At 30.7% G+C, this 20,051-nt stretch overlaps 1 protein-coding gene across 1 annotated transcript; it reads left to right on the top strand.

Moving 5' to 3' along the window:
- The first annotated feature begins 261 nt into the window (after positions 1-261).
- Positions 262-20,038, top strand: LOC116778780 (protein eiger). Its single transcript, XM_032672804.2, has 8 exons — positions 262-799; positions 14,723-14,926; positions 15,368-15,491; positions 15,636-15,726; positions 17,580-17,667; positions 17,917-17,995; positions 18,874-19,025; positions 19,190-20,038. Exons 1-8 carry the CDS (start codon positions 440-442, stop codon positions 19,475-19,477), a joined length of 1,386 nt encoding a protein of 461 aa, XP_032528695.2. The 5' UTR covers positions 262-439; the 3' UTR covers positions 19,478-20,038.
- Positions 20,039-20,051: the final 13 nt, after the last annotated feature.

The raw sequence follows: 20,051 nt of genomic DNA, 5'->3' as shown, positions 1-20,051 counted from the left end.
TAATTTATATATAAATATATATTTAATTTATTAGTCATCAGTGAAATAATTTAAACTTTCGTTATGATTTTTTTTGTATATCGTATTACGGAAAGGGGTCACTGCATTGAATAAGAGCTGATCTCATATCAAGACAATTTTTGTATTAAACATGTCGTGTATAATATACAAGTTACCGAAGGTTACAGTATCTTTTTGGTTGCATAAAAATGTTACACCCGTGCATGTATGCGCGTGCGCAGCGTTTCGCTCGCGTCACCTCCCAATACTCACTCGACTCTAGTCCGTGTTGTGGACCGCGCGTGTGTAACTGTCTCACAAACGCCCCTATCCACGTGCTCCTTAAATATACTCGGACTTCCGAGTAATCTATAATGGACCCGTAATTAGTAATCAGTCAATTCCTGCTATCGTTAGATACAGTGAAGTGTGGAGTGTGATGGCCGAGAACTGCGCTCTCATACCCGAAACAAACACAATGTATACAAACAAGGATTCGTTGAAAGATGTCAAAGACTTATCAAAGAACTTAATGAGCGGGGAATTTGAGCGGCAATACATTGACAGTGATAATGGCCGGCGGAGAAAGGGATGTGTTATTTTGGGGGTGTCGGTGGGTTTATTGGCTGTCTGGTTGCTTGTGCTCACGATTGTTAGGGAGATACAACTGACTAATCTGCGCCAGGAAGTCGATCAGCTCTCGGCGAACATGATCGCCATGTCAGCGAACGTAATGTCACTCAATCAGAAGTTATCCAGCAACAGACTCTTCAACGAGTTCAAAACTTTAGAGGACACGGTGAGTTAATATGTATTATATAGTATAGTGTTTGCGGTTCGCATAACTGGCATTGTCTTAGTATACAAGATAAGTATCTATGTTTGCGATAAAATTTTAAACAAAGGTTTCAACACTTGTGTTCAATATTGATTTTAGTTTTGGATCTCAATCAAAATTAATTTGATCGTATTGCCTTTAATAATTTTTTTTTTATATTATTTTTTTCGTATTAACACAAATTCTGTTAAATAACTTCCAAATTAGAAATAGGGAACAACGTATAAGGTACAAATAAGTAATAAATGGGTATAACATTGTTTTATTTACATTTTATCGTGTTATGTAATCATCGAGTAATTGCCGAGAGGTAGGTATGAGATAATATGTCCGTCCTACATCAAGTTTCCACGGCTCGTATCAAGTTTATTAAAACCAATTGACTCGATGATGTGATGACAGCGGTATTAAACAATACATTGAATCTATTTGCTTGAAAATGTTCTAATATTTATGTAGTAGAAATTTATGATTCATTATATGTAAACGAAAATATTTATACGATTTTATGTCTTTTGAAGACCTTAAATCTTTTCTTATCTGTCGACTTATACAACGCTGTTTGTAGGTTTAAGTGTCTAATTGCAATTTTCAAAAATATCTAAAATCATAATTACATAATATAGACTAAATTCATTTGAAGGATTTCACTTTCATTATAATATATAAGGCTTTTACACTAATGCTTTAGACTTCTATTGACGAAACGTCAAATGTCAGTGCCTATGACAGTATTACAATGTTCGAAAGCAACAGATTCTATGATTATCAAGTAATAAAAGACTAAGGAGACAGTAATTTTATTGTATTAGAGCGACAAACGACCGAATGGTTTAAAATGGCTACCACCGCCCATTGATAGCTGATACAGAATACCAGGTACGTTGTTTTGGACATTAAAGACGTGTGAATGAAAGGGAAGATATAAAAATCGATGTAACAGAAGGAGATGAAGTTAAGATAAAAGAAAGAAACGGTGACCTCATCAAAGGCACAAGCCAAGTTAAGCAATCGCTGATTATACAACAAATATGCTCTAAAATATATAAAACCTGTTTTTAAAATATTCATTACAAGAACACTATACATTTTCATTTTGTTCATTCATGACCATTCATTTCATTCATTCATTCAACTGATATCTTTCGTTATATTCATAACTTCTGTACTCGAAAACTTCACGTTTTTCGTCGAATCCATAGTTTGTCATTATGTATTCTGAAAAATATATTATGGTTTAAATTTAAAGAGACTGAATGATCCAAGTTTTAAATATATATTATTACGCAAAATGAAAATAATGACATCTTTATGAAACACCATTGATAGCTATATGTATATAGCTTAAAGTTATAATTCCAAAATACTGTAGGTAAAACCGGGTGGGAAACCTAAGTTTAATAGTAATTTGTAAGTCATACGACTCGAATTAGAAATTCTAAATAGGTTCGTTGAATGAATATGGAATTATATGGAATTTATTTATTACCAGCCCTAACACCTAGCGGTTAATAAAGAGAATTTTAGATCTCCCTTATTCTTGGAATATTTAATAAAGAGGTCTCTAGGTGTCTGTCTTGATTAGCGCATATTAATTTACTTATATGTATGTATATATGTACATATAAGCTTAAAAGACGTAAGCAAACATTTATATGTCTTCTATTATAATTGAAATGATTGATTTGATTTCATTATTTTTGGTAATTATCTTAAATACATACGTATCTTTCTGTATGGCGTACTCATTGAAATTTACATATGAAAGAACAATTATTCGTATAGTTCATTACTTTTTTTTATTTGTATTAAAAACGAATAAAGAAACAAAACTATCAAATAGCTTTTATGAAATTTGGACTAAAATTATTACTTTTATTTACTGTTATTTGGATTTTTGTTATTAATGTACATATCAACAAGGTTCTTTGTTTCTTTAACTGATTCGTCATTTATAAGTTATTCAAATTAATATTAATATTTGAATTTATATAAAAAAAGCATAAAAATAAAGGGTTCATTACAAACGGTGCATGAAATGTGGCGGCGATTAAAAATCACATCACATTAAATTTTAATAGCCGTAAAGACCATTACGGGCGAGGTCCGATTTGATTAAATCTCGTCAATGGTCCATATAAAAGACAATATTTGGCCTTAATTGCAAATCGAGAGTAATTAACGACTTTTATTATTTGAATCATTTGATTTTATATCTTAATATTCACAATTATGTATTTGCTAGAAACCAATAAAATTTTGTATTTATTTATATTGATTCCTAAACATCAGGTGGAGGTGGCCTCACATAAAATTTGACGAACAATTTTAAATTTAGAACGTAGATCGAGTTTACAAACATTCATTGGAAAACCGCCAATAATACCGAAAACAAATGGAAAGATTTTATTTTGGGGCCCTATACGATAATATTAAATGGTTTTAACGTTTTCATCCTCAGTAAAACCTCTTTGCATTATATTTGTTCCCGACACCTAGGATTTTCGGTCTTCTTAAGCCCTCGGAAACTCTTGAGGTTTAAGACGTAAAGTTGGAATTAATTTGTCAGATACAAATCCGTGGCTCTCAGAATTGAAAAGCCATTAACATAAAAATAAATTGAACGATTATTCAAAACATTTCTTTTTCTTTGCAATTTTATTCTCCAAAATGTTTTTATTATCGCTAAGAAAATGTTCGGATGCCAAATTTTATAAACTAGTATGTATTTCGATTAAGGATCTGCGTTTTAAAATTACAAAAAAAAAAAAAATACACCGCACTAGCACTAAATAATAAATTTTAGTAGTTTTTAAACCGCTTGTCCGAGTTTAGTGTAAAATTTATTAAACAAATGTCAACTTTGAAGGCCAATTCAAATATTTGCCGAATACATGATTGCGGTAAATTCTCAGACAAAACATAATATTGTCATGTTTGTAATAGCCTCCGCCTTACAGGTATTATGCGGGTCTCACGACAATATTTATCTTTGTTCTAATGAATTTAATCATTTTGTTTGCAACCCGAGGCTTAGATGTTGACTATGGGAATAACTCTCGGAGAATATTCGTTTGGCCAAAATTTTTTATTAAAAAAAAAATCCTAATATTTGTCTGCTTTCAAGTTTGCGTATTTGATAGTTTCGTCGTGGTTTTTTCCGTTTTGAATTTTTATCATAAGGTCATGACCTGTATGGTCTCATGAATAATCCGATCATTCGAATCAGCACATGCTTTGTTCACACAAGTTCAATTAAAACGGACACTTTAATCGCCCGCCCAAATACAAACACCGATTGCTTACAAAATTTTGAGTATTGCTTGTTTTCAACACAATGAATCATGTAACTAATATAACGAATTGACGTATTCGCGGTTTCGTTTGAAAACATACTCCTGATAATAGATAGACGTCAAACGTCAACTTCGGAATAAAAGACGTCAAAATATTAATCTAACATCTTTACGTAATGTTTAATGTTAAAATTATTTATAGTCTGTTCGTTGTAATAAAAGGATCTTCTGTAATATTTGTGACTTGTGAATGATAACGCAAATGTATGGCAGTCGAGAGCAATAACAAGTGATCTTTATCATATAAACGTGTCGCTCAGCAAACGTGCTGGCTTATAACACGTTAGCGTTTAATGTTAAGTTTGTTACTAAATTGAATCAAGATTGTCTTCTTCTTCTTCCTGGCAATTATCGCAGCTTTAGCCAGGGTCTGCCTTCCTGCTTAAACTCCTCGCCTCAACAAATTGATTCAAGATTGTATGTCATTGAAAATATTGAGTTACGATGTTGACAGAAGAGGTGTAACTTACTGAAATCTAAATAATGTAGTTCTGAGTGTGAAAGTATTTTTACTCGATTCTGCTATTAAATTGCTTTTTTTATTTAATATTTAAGTAGTACTACCATAATGCGGACTATTTTTAGTCCCATAGTAAAGTTCAAGGGGTAGTAAAGCCGTGTTTAAATCTCTTTTGGTATAATTTGCAAATAATAAAAAAGTTAAAATTAATCTATGTACTCAATAGATTCATAATTATTATAAATTAAAATTGACGTTAACAGTAGTAATACAATCCAGTTACATACAAATCACAGACGTTTATGTTAATTTATACATGTTTATAAAAACAAACAGAAAATAAAACCGTACAATATATCAGTTATACAAAGCACGACATAGTTTCACGTAATGATCATGATAGTATCTCCGACGCCCAAGGCTCGACGACGCGACATGAGTCGCCCCGCCATCTTATTCGCCATCTTGGTTTTATTCCACAATAAAATGTAAATCCTCTTTCGAAATCGAATTTATTTAATTAAACAAAGTGCTTAAGTAACTTTTAAATATGCAAATATTGTAAATAAGTTTATTAAAGTAAATAAAACTAGGATTAAAAAAATACGGCGTAATCAGTTAATCAGTGTAATAGAATTTTAAATACTATATAATATATGTACACAAATAATAAATGTACTTACTTATATTATATATTTTATATTCCTCTCTCCACACATAATCCACGATAGGTATTTAAACTGCTTAAGTACTTTAAGGCTACGTGAGATAAGAGTTTGTTATTTTCAGCCATACTAAACAGCAGAGCCTTCTCGAGTTTAAGATGGTATCAAATAAATTAGAAAAATCCCATAACGTCACTATTTTATAAACATTTTACACAAATTAATGTAAAAAAAATCATCCAAACTTCATTATCTGCTGACATTAATAGGCTACGAGAAAAAATAAAATTTATTTTTGTTTTAAATTAAATAGACGAAGGTTTTTTGTCATTCAGCCGATGGATGAAAATAAGTCAGACCTCATACAAGTTTAATATAAAGCGGTCATATGATACAAGCCACAGGCTGTATACACGTGTAATGCAATGTTAAAATAGCTTTCCAAAGCTTTAATACAAATACATACACACGAGTGTTTGAGTGAACGTGACATATTGGTAAATAATAATGGTATGTTCTAACATATATGAACACGAATTTACGGAATTACTGAACTCTTATAAGGTTATACTAAGTTATTCTAGAGATTGATTTTTATATCAATTGAAGGTGGTATCAAGGACAATCTCCTTGGGTGACTTTTTGTATCACAGGCTATATATGAAATGAATCGAAAGTGGTCGATTCGAGCGGTGTTGCCAAAAATATAAGTTAATTCTAATTAAAATTTCAACGAACGGCTGACAGCTGAATATTGTTTGCTAGTCAGCCAATATATTCCCACTAGTATGATTAAAAAATATCAACTGAGATCAAGAAATTAATTATTCAATGTATTGTTTTAATTTATTCCTATTACTTTTAATTGAGAGTTAATTGGTTTTGTATCTAGATGAGAATTGTTTTCAGGAAGTCTACCCAAGATCTGTTCTCGAATTAAATAAAAATGGCAACACTTTGAATAAATAAATATTATTCGTTACAACTTAAACTTATTATGTTAAAAATATGTATATTTTAGTTTAAATTCAAATAATTGTCGCTGACGATCGATTTCGGTTATGCACATAATAAAATATTATTAATTTAAATCTAAAATAAAGTTGACAGTCGATTGAAATTTGATGTTCATTGTTCAAGTAAATTAAAACATATTTAAGTATACAAGAGATTTCGTTATGGGTCATATAAAACAACATTTCATTTCCATTAATAAGCCTTTGTCGATGCATTTACATTTGAACTTCTATATATGTGAACAGTAAATCTTAAAACCGGTTCTTGTTTAAGCTAACTTTGATTATATCATCAAAGGACCGGTCATCGTTTACCTGAGTTACTGTAATCGGATAGAGGTTAACTATTGTTTAAATTAATAACTGTTTGAAGAAATAAAAAGCACACAGGTAAAATCTTAAAACAAAATACCAATTTCATAAAAAATATGATTTTACCAAGAGAGCGTTGAACGAATTATCACTGATTAAGTCGTCAAGATTAGGATGAAATCGGTAAGGTCATTATTGTTGTATCATGAACCAGATTTATTTATTTTTTACGATCAGATCACGTAACTTTTTAACGTAACTTATGCTTTAAACTGCTTAACTCATAAATATGCATATAAAATAGAACTTACACAAAGTAAAATGTATCGCATAAACCTCTAATTACGAACTCGTCTATACAAAGGAGCTAATTGATTTGTAGGTATCGATTAACTCCGAGAGGTTCATAACCTTTGAAGTAAGGATAAGGGGAGGTAGATTGAACTGTGAAAAGGAGAGGAGCTAGGGGATGGAGTGTTTGAGAAACTTGGCTTTAACACACTTTAATTTAACTAGTTGTGGAACTGCAATACAATACCTCAATTCAAAGACGCGCTTCATTTTATTATGTACATATCGTGGTTTATAAAAAATATATTGTATATAGAAATTATAAGTGTCAAATTACGATTAAATAAATGTTTCGTCTTTGTTTTTAATATATAGTTCAAGGTAATGTCTGTTTGTATTGAAATGTTTGCTCATGATTAGTGGATAACAGCCGCCAACCTGAGCGATAAAAATCTACATAATTAATTAAGAGTCTAGTTTTATTCACGAGGTTTGAAATAAAAGTTTTCCTCTCGTATACAAACAATCTTATTAGATTTAATTGAATAGATATTTTTAAAATATCTTCGTATATCCAAGTGACGTGTTTAATTTATATTAATAACTCTTTGGTAACCTGAAAACAGTTCTGAATTAATGTATGAGATCCAACGTACGTACGCATATATTTATTTTATATTCACGTTCGCTGATACTTATGAATTTTTAAATATTTTTACAATGAAATGTCATGTTGTCTATAAGTCACACATCGTCCAGTGACAACTGACAAGTCCATTCAAATCGGTCGATTTTTTTTTAAATCACGCTACACAAGCGGATACATAAAAACAATGAGCCTTTTATATTTTGATATCGTGAAAATAATTATAATCTTGACAAGATTTTTGTTGTAAAAACTCAGTTATTTTGAAATCACAAACGAACATTTTAATTTAATTGAAAGGTATATGTATAATTTCTTGTAACAACTAAGATACACTAAATTATTCAGGATTCCCATACAATTATTCATCCATACATAACAAATGCGTGAAATTCATCAGGTTTCCTATTCAGTACACGTTGTAAACCAAAAATAGATTCACATGTTGGTCTAAACGCCAAATTGGAAGGAGAAATATTTTGCAGCGATCTATTTTGGTCGCAATGTAGGTTAGATCTGTACCACCGTCATATTTGCGTCACCGGACGAGAATTCGCACTAAATATCTTTACAGAATAATTATGGAAGTTCTAATTATAATGTTTCTTACCATTAGTCAATATTGTTATGAAACAAAATTCATCAAATCAAATAGAAATTCCTCGTTATCGGATGTCAGGTCAAGAGCTGTCAATGTCTGATCACAGTCCGACGGATGAAAATTAAAAAAAAATAACTATTGGATTTATTTTAATAAATAATATTAGTCATAGTTTTGTTCGTCGGCCACAACTGTTGAGTGATTCAGAAGTAATTCAGAAATATAATAGCTTTATTATATTAAAGTAAAGTCAAATGTAATTGGTTTAGCTGGATGTCACAATGGCTAATTTATACAGAAGCCAATCGCAACGAGTTATAAGATTCATTCCATTCATTTATCCGCGTTCTTTAACTTCGTTTTAAGTCAATTATCGGTGTAACTTGTGCAGCAGGAAGGTTCATATGTAACATTCATTAAAGCAACAAAGTATGTTCGATAAAATGTGATTAAAAAAGGTTTTGCTCCATTAAACATTTATTAATTATTTCTCTGTCAAACAGCTAATGAGTTTAGGAAAATGTATTCTCTCATTTAAAGATAAATATGAATAATTCTAAGTATATTAAATGTTAACCACTATATGAATAAACGTAGATGAAATATTGAAACATATAACAGCAAAAATGTATATATTAATTAAGCCAGATTAATGTGAAATAGTTTTTATCTCAATTGCGTTATTAATTTGCGGTTCAATGAGGTCACTGCGTCATAAACACAAAATATGACATTTAGCCGCCTTATTATGATATTCAATGAATACATTCATTGACTCATTTCGTGGTAGCATTTACAGAGCACGTTGTAAATAGAACATTTATAGAAACTGATATTTTTTTTAAATAATGTTTCAGACCTATTATATTGTAAAACAAAAGAGATCGAATTTTTTTAAAGCTATAAATGTAATATCTATATAAAGCATAAAAAAGTTATTATGATATGAACCAAAACTCACTATCAAATGGCTTTATCTACGTCATAACTTTAACGAATCCAGTGACTGCACATCAAAGCGTATGCGTGAAAAGGGATGGAAAACATTGATTTTGTAGGAAATGTACTGAGCGCTTTAAGTCATTGATTAAATTTAATAACGTACTTAGTAAATGTTATCATACGATGTATAAATGTTTTTGTTGCACGATAACTAGTATCGTGAATTTACACTAAGACTTTAGAAAGAAAGAACAGTGAAATTTTCATATATTTAACCACCAACTATAGAAGAGAAATGTTACAAGTTTCATGATGTTTGTTTGTCAGCGGCATCGTAGCTCTCAAACGGCCCGACCGATTTCGATGCGGTTTTTCGTTTAAAAGCTAGCGTCCTTCCGGTGGTGGTGATTATTAAATAACAATTAATGCTTATCGAATTTTTATTTTATTTTATATAATTTAGTAACTATACTTATAAGCCGCTGACACCATATAATTATTAACACATTCCATTTAATGACAGTTTCTTCATCTCTTTCTTATTTTAGTTTAGCCATTACAAGAAAAGGTGTTCATCTCCTCAACTCCACGGATTTATGTCCTTCGTTGTAGAATAATATATTATAAAAGCAATTCCAATGATATTAACGTTGACGTGAGATCTTTAAATCGCTTTGGCTTAATGAAAAATGCATATTTGTGTGTCTGCTATTTCCCCGCATTTCTCCACGACGTAATGATCCTCGCATAACTCCACGAACAGTGGAATGAGGCATCGTCTTAGCAGCTTAAAAAATCCACCTTCCATCTTGACAACAGATTTGATTATGTGTCATCAAACGAAATAAATGATCCTATTGTATAGCTTTTATATGTTTTAGGGATTCCTTGTGTGTTTTTTTATAGGAAAAAATTACACACACATACATCAATATAGTTCAGGTAATATTATCATTGATAGCAAACAAAAATTATCATAGAACGTAAATATCGGTATAGGACGTTGGTTCATATGTTGTTCAAATATATAGAGTTCAGGTAGACCAGTTCGGACTCGGGAAGTTTTGACGTGAGTGAAATAAAAACTTGAAATTTATAAATGTTGAGGACTTATTGAAATTTAACACATAAAATAAGGTCTTTCTAACAGTTTTATTTTCGATATAAGCCAAATTGAAATATATATATATCAGATATGAATTATGGCGTTATAATATATTATATATATATAATATAATATAATAATAAAAATATAAAGTGACGACGTAACGTAATGACGTGATTACTTCCGTTTAGAAGAAGTCTTTTATTTTTTTTTCTTACGTTCTTAAATATTCGCAAGGTTTCCTCGCAAAAAAAAAAATGAAAAACTACGATGACAAAAAGAGATAAAACCACTTTTCATATCACCTGAAACTTATAATTACGTTCTAAATATACAAAAAACCTTAATATATTTACTATTCAAATTCCAATGCTATTTATTATGTCGCTGTCGTTAGACACAAAATTAATATTGAGATACATATATTGTAGAAATTATTTTTCAATTCTCTTCATTTTGCGTAAATAGAAAATAAAATGTCGACAAACAACTGTAACAATATATGTATATGTTGCAATGACATATTAAACTCCTCCGCCTTTCATAAAAGTTGGAATTTTTGTATTATCGTCTTCCATTACGTAGAAAGGACTTCTATATATAGCGGGGTATTGTTACGCCTTTTGTACCAACATATCATATACCTGATAGAAAAGCTTGTCAGTATGTAAAAATAATCCTTTGTTACCGATGATGACCAACATGAAAGGGAATTAACAATTTATTAATTTCTTTATTGTTTTTCGGACACATTCAAATCATAAATATATATAATATTTTAAAATTTTAAGAAAAAAAAAAATTTAAGCCATAGTTAAACAATATATATACATATGGATATTTATATAAATACATTTTTACAAGTTTTTTTATCCATCTAGTGTTTAAAAAAGTATTGTTTTGAAAGCACACAAAAATACGGTCACAAAGTTTTATGACAAGTGAAAAGTCTAGTCAATTTCCCAATTTAGATTCTATTTCAAACGGTGGCAAGAATTGGATTGGCTGATGGCTCCCGGCTATTCCACGTCAGGTCAAACGAAGCGGAAATGAAGCTTGATCCATTTACTCATTCCATTACAGCCGTTTAACATTATTCCAGTATTTTCATAACTAGGACGCGACTTCATACCAACAAACATCGACCTAGACACGGACTACCTATTCTTTTTGTGACCAAAAACATGAAAGGCTTTTGTTTGTGATTGAAATAAATAAAAGATATATTATATTTTTGATCCTAAAGTCATTGGTTAGTAATATTTGTAATCGTTTTGACACAAGTTCAATGAACCTGAAAGACAAAGGCGACGCCAGCGTACGTTATTGATGCGATGGCCAGCTTAAAATTACGCTCTAATTATCACGTAGTTGGTTAATGATAACAAACATGATCGCAACTCAATTTATATAATAAGCTCCCTGGTTTGTTTTGGAGTAAGTAATGTAAACTGTATTTGATATAATAGATTTATTTGAATATTTGTTGTCTTCGGATTATTGAAAGATGTCAACGAAGTTGAAATTACTATATGAAAAACTTTATATATTGATTTTACCGTATCTGTTTAGATCTAAATAAAAATATTACTCATAAAATTATTTGAATCGGCCTAGGAAAGTCATTAGGTATAGTAGCTAGCTATGAATTGTACATTTATAACTATTATGATAATTCTATACTTGTAATTTTATTTTTATTAATGAATGACGTCAGAACGAAGTAAAGAATTAAGTTTTACCCGGATGTTTTTTATAATGAATCGAAATTATTAATCTGTCAAAAGAAAACTTCCACCTTTTTAAAAATGTTACGCGAACAGATGGACACGAAATTCAACACAATCAAAGTTTATGGAGAGGAGAAGAGCACAAAGATATTTTCGAAACCAAAATCCATTACACTTACATTAAATTAATTAACATTACGTCACACCCACTGCTATGCCTGTGACATAACCTTAATGTTATGTCAAACCGTGACGATTAATGTTTGCATTGTCAGTAAATATCAAATATAATAACATTTAACTGTTGAACTTCAAATATTGTTAATAAATAATGGTCAGCTATCGACCGTTCGGTAATATTTACTATTTAGTGTATTTAAAAACACAGTCACCGCGGCAATAACAGTTATTGTCCGCCGAACACTGTCACTAAATCATTAATTCTGGCTCGTCAGTTGGTGCTTTGACACAAAGCGACAAATATATTATGGTAATATCAGACATGTATCAAAATACTTCAATTTTAAGATGTCTATTATGAATCATTATTTTAAACATGTGCATGATGCTGTATTGAGATTTTAAACGAAATGTATTTTTATGACGTGATACACGTTACTTAATTGGAAAAACATTTCATACAATAAATTTAATTTAATCTCTGATTGCAATTTAAATAGCATCTTTTAAAATAACCATTCGCGACTTGTTTTGCTTTCTTATTACAAAATTTCAAATGCATGAGTAAGATTCTATATTAATTTTAATATCTTGGTAGATGAAATTAAAAAAATATTTTTCAGCATCTGTCTTAATTCCCGTTTTAAAATTCTTCAATTAATCGAAATTATATTTAGATTCGATTATCAAAGACGATGTATCTAACGGTTTAGGCACATGGCCTGTCAAAAACAATTTAAGCGCCGTCAATAGGTCACGGGCGTTAAAATTTATTTCTATTTTCTATATTTGTTGGTTTGTGTTAGAGTTGCGAGAGGGAATAAAATAAATGGAAATAATTTAAAGCAAGTTTTATACCGTGAAGCTTTATTGTATCCAATAGCGATATTTTTTATCTCTCTCTATCTATATCTCTACTTACATCGCACGTCCAAGGGTTAAGGAACATATATCAGATGTAAAAAAAATGGCTTGCTTCGAAATCAGCAATTTGTGATCAAGCCAAGATATTGAATCTGGTTTGGAAAATCATAGATTCTCCTTTATTAAGACATACTAAGATTAATCGACAATTATCTAGCCCCTGGAATCCCCTCATCAAAATATAAAATCCCATGTCCGTGACCATAGAGCCAGACCTCTAGTTCCAGTATGCCAAAAAATTAAAAAATCTTAGGCAGTAGATGACAACTAACAAGACTAACTGACAGAAACTTTCATCAGGACGTGATCACTGCAAAACTACTGAAACTTAGAATAGAATGTAAAATAATATAATTATACTCGTAGTATGTCCGATAATCATAGTTGAATTTATATAAGTTAAAATTAAAATATATATTATGTAAATTTAAAAATAAATTTGTTTCATTAAATAATTTGGTGACTTCGAGAAAAATAACAGATTATAATTGCACAATTGTAAGTTAAGACCGAGGAATTATATATATGTATATATATATGTATATACCACATTTAATAGAGAACCATATTAGAGCATTGTTTGAATGAATTTAGTCCACGAAGAGTATATATGTAACTAATTCTGAAATTATATTGTATTGTATTGAAAGCTTTGCTTATCAAAGTAACGAATTGAATTCGTTCTTTAATTATTATTGGATTGTAGGTCCCAGGAAACCATAAATAACTTGAGGTTTCGCCATTTCTATAATATTGAAAGAAAATTACAAGAATAGATTTCAAAGGAACGGTTTCAGTGGAATATTTCATTTACAAGCGTTATCCTAAAAAGTTGTCCAAAAATAAAATATATAATAGATCATTATTTCACAGTATCAGTAACTACTTAATAAATAGAAGAGAAACCGAAATAAAAATCAAATAGAGCTGTCAGATAAAGATAACATAGAACAGTGGGCGCTATAAATAAGAACATAAAAATGTTTGAATAAATTCAAGATGGACGCCGTTTTAAAAGCCGTCAATCATCAAATAATGCAGCTGGTTGTAATAAATGTTCTATTCAATCATAAGACCAATAAAATACTTTACAGCCACATTTATTACGCCCTCGTTCTCAATTGGAATCAAATGAAGCGATATAGTTTTATTTTCGTTCGTTTAAAGCCACTTTCAAACGCCCACATCGACGTTACAAAGTCATTTGCTTTTTATTCCTCTGTTATAAAATCGTTTTGCTGACTGACAACTTTTTTTTTTTATCTAACGACGTATCGAATGTCGCGTTACTTGAGAATGGGGTTTATATTACTCGAGGTAACATTATCACCGCTTTATAAAGAACATAATGTTTATTTTAGTTATTATAATATTGATTTGAATAATACTTGTATGACTTTTATAATTACAACGCAGATTTTTAGTTTTATATATAAATAATAAGGTACTTTGACGAAATCAATGTATTTTATCCAAATCAGAAATCCGCATAAATACATCCACATAGATTTGGAAGTGACACCAGGGTGTGTGGAATTACTCGAGCGTGCCAATTTTGATTACATTACGCATTCATTTAATTTTGAAACAAAAATTAGGTTACTGTCGTACTTTCTGTACACGAGACCTAATATTACATAAATAATATTGCTCCAGATATACGCAGACGAAGATCAAGAGAGTAATTTCGTTGAGACTAAGGACAAGGCAGGTCAAAGTGACGAGTCTCTGGACAAGCTGCGCGGTCTGACGGTCTTGGAGGATGAGAGTCAGATCGGTGATGATGAGGACTTGTACGACGGTGATGAAGACGCGGAGAGCGGTGATTGGTATCCAGACTACGATAGGAGAAGAGAAAAGGTTAGAGTTTACTCGCATCTTCTAAACATCCGTTTTATATTGATATAAATATTTATACTATTCTTATTTTCATATTAACTACAAATAAATTGTTCATTCACAATCAAGTTATGGTTGTTTACGGATAGCTGGAGGGAAGTGATTACATCGTACCTATGCCAATTAGTATCACTCGAAATGCAATTAAAGGGAGGGCAGATCGTTCTAACTGTAGCAGATCGATTACAGTATCAATAATGGTCGTCACTTACATCGTTATATCGAGTAAAGAGTGTGATGTTTAATGTTTATTTAAACACAATTTCATCTGAAAATTAACATTTTTAGTTAAAAGTAGCAAAACCGCGTCGTAAGTGATTTTAATTGGTGTTACAAATGACTGTAGGACTTCCACACGTAATAAATTAATTCAATTGAATATAAAAAAATCATTTTCCAAAGGTTGGTACAACGAACATGGTGCGATTGAAGCCAGAGGACTTAGTGGGTAATGTGGCCACCGAAGATATAACGACGCTAAAGAATATGCTCAACAAAGACCCAGAGCTACCAAACTTTTTACCAGGTATATTAATTTAATATTTAATACAAATACATTTACATACTAATAAAATCTTAAGGTATTTATCTAGCCGTAGCTATTTTGCGATGTTTTTTTAAATAAGTAGTTGTCTTATCGTATTCAGAAATTTAAATCTTTCGTTTACAGAAACATCTAGAAAGAGACGTAGCTTATTCTCCGATTCAACTCCTGAAAACGACTTCGTTCCTCCGAGATCAGTGTCGAAACTTGAAGAAAGGTAATATGCTGGAATAAGGTTATCAAATGTGTGATAAATTTCAATACACTAAAGTAGATAATAAAATCATTAGTAGCTCTTTGCAATTTGCATCCATATATTAATTAAGTATCGAATATTTTTATTCTTTCTAGCTATCCTTAAAAATATCCTAAATAATTAATACATTACTTTCATGTTTCAAGATCTCAAATAAAATAAACTATCAATATCATATGTCAATGTATGCTATTAATAGCCGTATTGAGTGCATTACAAACACTGCACTTTTTTTAAGTTAAAAGCGTTAAACAACGCTCGTAAGTCTTCACTATACAGTCAATATATCAAGCTGACCGTAAACCTTAAAAGGAATTTTATTAAGGCAGTCTTAATAAAATATTTAAATAACTTCAGTAATGTATTCAGATTTAACGATGCAAGCAAAAAATAGTTTTAGCGAAAACAAATAATTATTGTTAGAAATATTTCCAACGAAGACTAATTTTCATAGTAACTGTTTGTTAAACTTTTATAATCTTTAATGGTAAGGTTATATTCGGCCAGCATTATGATTAAAAAACGCTGTATCAATGAAAGCAGAAACTCATTATAAGGTTACACCGCGTCGGCGGAACATAACCGCATGGCGTATCGAGTTCAACAGTGAAAACCCTAATCCTTGCTTCCAATTTATACAGAGTTATAATTTTACGTTATAACAATTACAACAATAAGTCAATATGAAACTCTTCTTCATTATTTCTTGTTATCTCTAAATGCTTACATAAACCAATAGAACTCTTTTGATATTTTAAACTCTTGATCATTTCCTACGTTATATCTAAAACAATATGCCGCTGAACCCTTAGTGCTATAAATGTGATACGTCTGTAATGGTATGGCCATAGCGTCGCCAAATAAATCAATAAGCTTCGTCTGGGATGTCACAGTAACTATAAAATAAGCACTTATTTGGAAATATGCGCTCCTAATATCGTGTTCGACTTATTTCATATACCTTGAAAAAATGTTATTTATTAAACTAGTTCTATAATATTTTTTAAAATATTAATCCTTAGATTGTAAACTGTATTATGAATCGATAAATCTGATTTGGGACCCTTAGCACCTTAGAAAAATTTTCGTTTTCTTTAAAGATAAGTATGTACATATATATATATATTAATGTGACTTTTACATTGTTAACAAAATTAATTCCAAATCAAAATAGAGATCACGAAATAATATTCTCTCATATTTTATATATTTCAATTGCTTTCTATGTGTCATAGAACGAAAAACACATTATTTTTCTCTGACGTATATAAATTTTTTTCTTTAGAAGATCCGATGGTAGGTAAAAATTTAATTACTCTATGAAAACACATAGACGGTAAATCGAAAGATTATTATTCAGTAGTGAAAAATACTAAGGTAGAGAACCTGCCTTGCGATATTATTAGTGTCACGTTTCCAGTTCATGTATATCGTTTAAAAATGTATTAAGTTACGGAAAACTTTTATAAGAAGCACCATTAAAAGTATTGAACATTCTAAGCGTTTAGCTTTCAACTTCTCACTAAATCTTCAAGGCCTAAAGGTGATCGTACCAAAAACTTTCAACTCTAATGGGAATATCGACTGAGTTTTTTTCGGAACTATGTCTTCTTGGTAAAAAACTTTCAATGCTTTTTTAAAAGTATTTCTCTATGGGCAGGTCCCTTAAACTTTGTAATGAGTAATAATTTAATTAACGATGTTTTTTGATATACATAGATGGCTTATATAAACATATACTGAAACCCACAAAACTATATGTTATATTTGGGAAAATGTTTTGTATAGTACTTATTGCAATAATATTATTATAGGCGTAAGACAAAAAAGTTCTTCCCGGACGAGTCCAGCAAGACAGCCACTCATCCAGTGTCTAGAACCGCAAGAAATAGCAATGATGAGGTGAGAGACGAATTAATTATAAAAATATATGTTTACTATCTACATATAAATGAAGCACAGACAAAAAAATCATACAATAATGTTTCCGATGGCGAATATCCACATCTGATGCAGTATCCTTCATAGTTTTAGATAATGTTATTATTGTTATTTATACATTCAATCAAAAGAAAAAATATATATTTTTTCATTTCAATATAATGTATAAAGTAACTGGTTAGATATTAATAGTTAATCGTTTTGTTACAGGAAAGGAGACCGTTTATAGCAGCTCATTTCCACGGTAACACTTCGCATCTCAGCACTGAAATTCATGAACATTTCAAAGGTAGTTTTTAATATATTTTTAATATTAACTTTAAAATTAAAAACAAAATATCTTTATAACCGGACGGACGAGATATGATAGCATTTAATGAAATTTCCGTTCAGAAATGTATATTTAATTGAACAAATTTTCGTTGTCGTGCCACTGATGGCTTTTTTTTATTTATTTCCTTTGATTCATTATTTAGTATATAATTTTGCTTAATAGGCAATCGGGCTTTTAATTTATAATATGTTTACTATTGTTCGGCTTTTTGTTCCTCTCCTATAAGCTTATAATGTTAAATAACTTTTACCAATAAATTTATATGTCGAATTTTATTTGATTTAGCGTTATTTTTTTTTTTAATATTTAAAGCCTTTTGTGCTTTTTGCGAACGTACAAAAATATTTTTTTTTATTGTTCGATGCTGTTTTTTCCTGGTATATTTACTTCAATGCAAATCCAGTAAGTTTTTATTTAAATTGTAAACGATTGTAAAATAATCGTCGAGTCTCGGTTACAATTTAATTTTGTTTCCAATTTGCTTAGCTTTTTTATTTGCCTTTGATATTTTATTCCGGAGCGGAGATTCAATTACTCCGCTGTAATTGCGTCTATTTGAATAGAGATCGCATTTTACACAACTAACTCGTTAAATTAAGATAGAAGAGTAAAATTTTTAAAATGTTTTAAGTTAAAATCATATACATATAAATTGTTATTAGTAATAAACACGGCTTGGCTTTCATCTGGTTAGACCGCGAGCTTGATTATATCAAGTAATCGAAACCTCGGGTTAAATAATTCAAAATTTAAGGAAAGGGGGCTTTAAGCCGACAATATTATTTACGATTTACATGAGCTTTATAGTCATTAGTTGTTTTTATTTGTGTCAGGTAATGGTCTCGTTCGAGTGTCTCACGGCGCTGCCCACGACGTGTGGTACCCGTCGGGTTGGACGCTGGCCTCACCACACCCTCGACCAACCCTCACTCGCAACGGCCACGTGCACGTTCATCATAGCGGAGTCTACTTCGTCTATGTTCAGGTCTGAATGTTAATTTAATACGAGACAGAATCAAAAAATAATTCGTCCTACAAAACCTTTCTTTCCTCAGTTACGCTGAACCAGATAGATTATAGACAATAGGAGTGGTTGATACATGAAACGATGTGATGTGATCGAAACTGATACTAAAAAATAAATTACAGATTTACTACCTGGATAGCCACGACGTGATCTCGTGGGTGTTGCATCGCACTGGGGCGTACTCCGAGGGCCGCGACACTCTCCTGCAGTGCGCACAGTCCTCGCACTCCACCGAGAGACTAGACAAACCAAACTCCTGTTTCTCAGCGGCAGCGCTGTTCCTACGAGCGGGAGACCGTCTCGCTGTACGGAACACCGGCGGTGATAGACACTCGCTCATGCAGCCGGAGAAGAGCTTCATAGGTCTCGTTAAACTGGCCGACGCAAGCGAACCAGACTACGAGTTGTAATATTATTCGTATCGTCGGAGCCCGTAGCTGACTATCGTATGTGATCGTTAGTAACGTTCTGTATATATTTTATATACGATGCTTATTTTTCATTCTTGCCGCGCTGTCAGTCCGCCAGTCATGTTGGGGTGATATTTATCGTTATAGTCATTACGTGCCATTACAAAATGGTTTGAATTTTCATTAGTTTTCGTTTAGTTACATATTATGTTTTTTTAAAGTGATATCAGTGATGGTTTTGTTGTAACAAAACATAGGTAAGAAATATTATAGTTTGAAAGTAAAGCAATATAGAAAGTATTTTGTTCTAATATTTTTTTTTTTTTGCTTTTCAATTTTTTTTTACGTAATTTTTGAACTGCTTACTTTATAGTTGTAGGTCTAGTTATACGATTAAACAATCTTTGATATAAAAAGATCTGTTATGCCATTGATATTGTAAGTTGAAACGAGTTACATAATTTATTTTTAATTTTATAATATTTTTTTTTTTTCAGTAAAGTTTAATGCAAACCGCATAATGTATTTGATGTTGTTTTAAATATATCGGTGTAAAAAGTATCCGTATTTTCAT

This window comes from Danaus plexippus, chromosome 6, assembly GCF_018135715.1.
Source record: "Danaus plexippus chromosome 6, MEX_DaPlex, whole genome shotgun sequence".
Classification (NCBI taxonomy): Eukaryota; Metazoa; Arthropoda; class Insecta; order Lepidoptera; family Nymphalidae; genus Danaus; species Danaus plexippus.
Note: the sequence above shows the minus strand (reverse complement) of the source record. Positions and strands in the feature narration are given on the sequence as shown.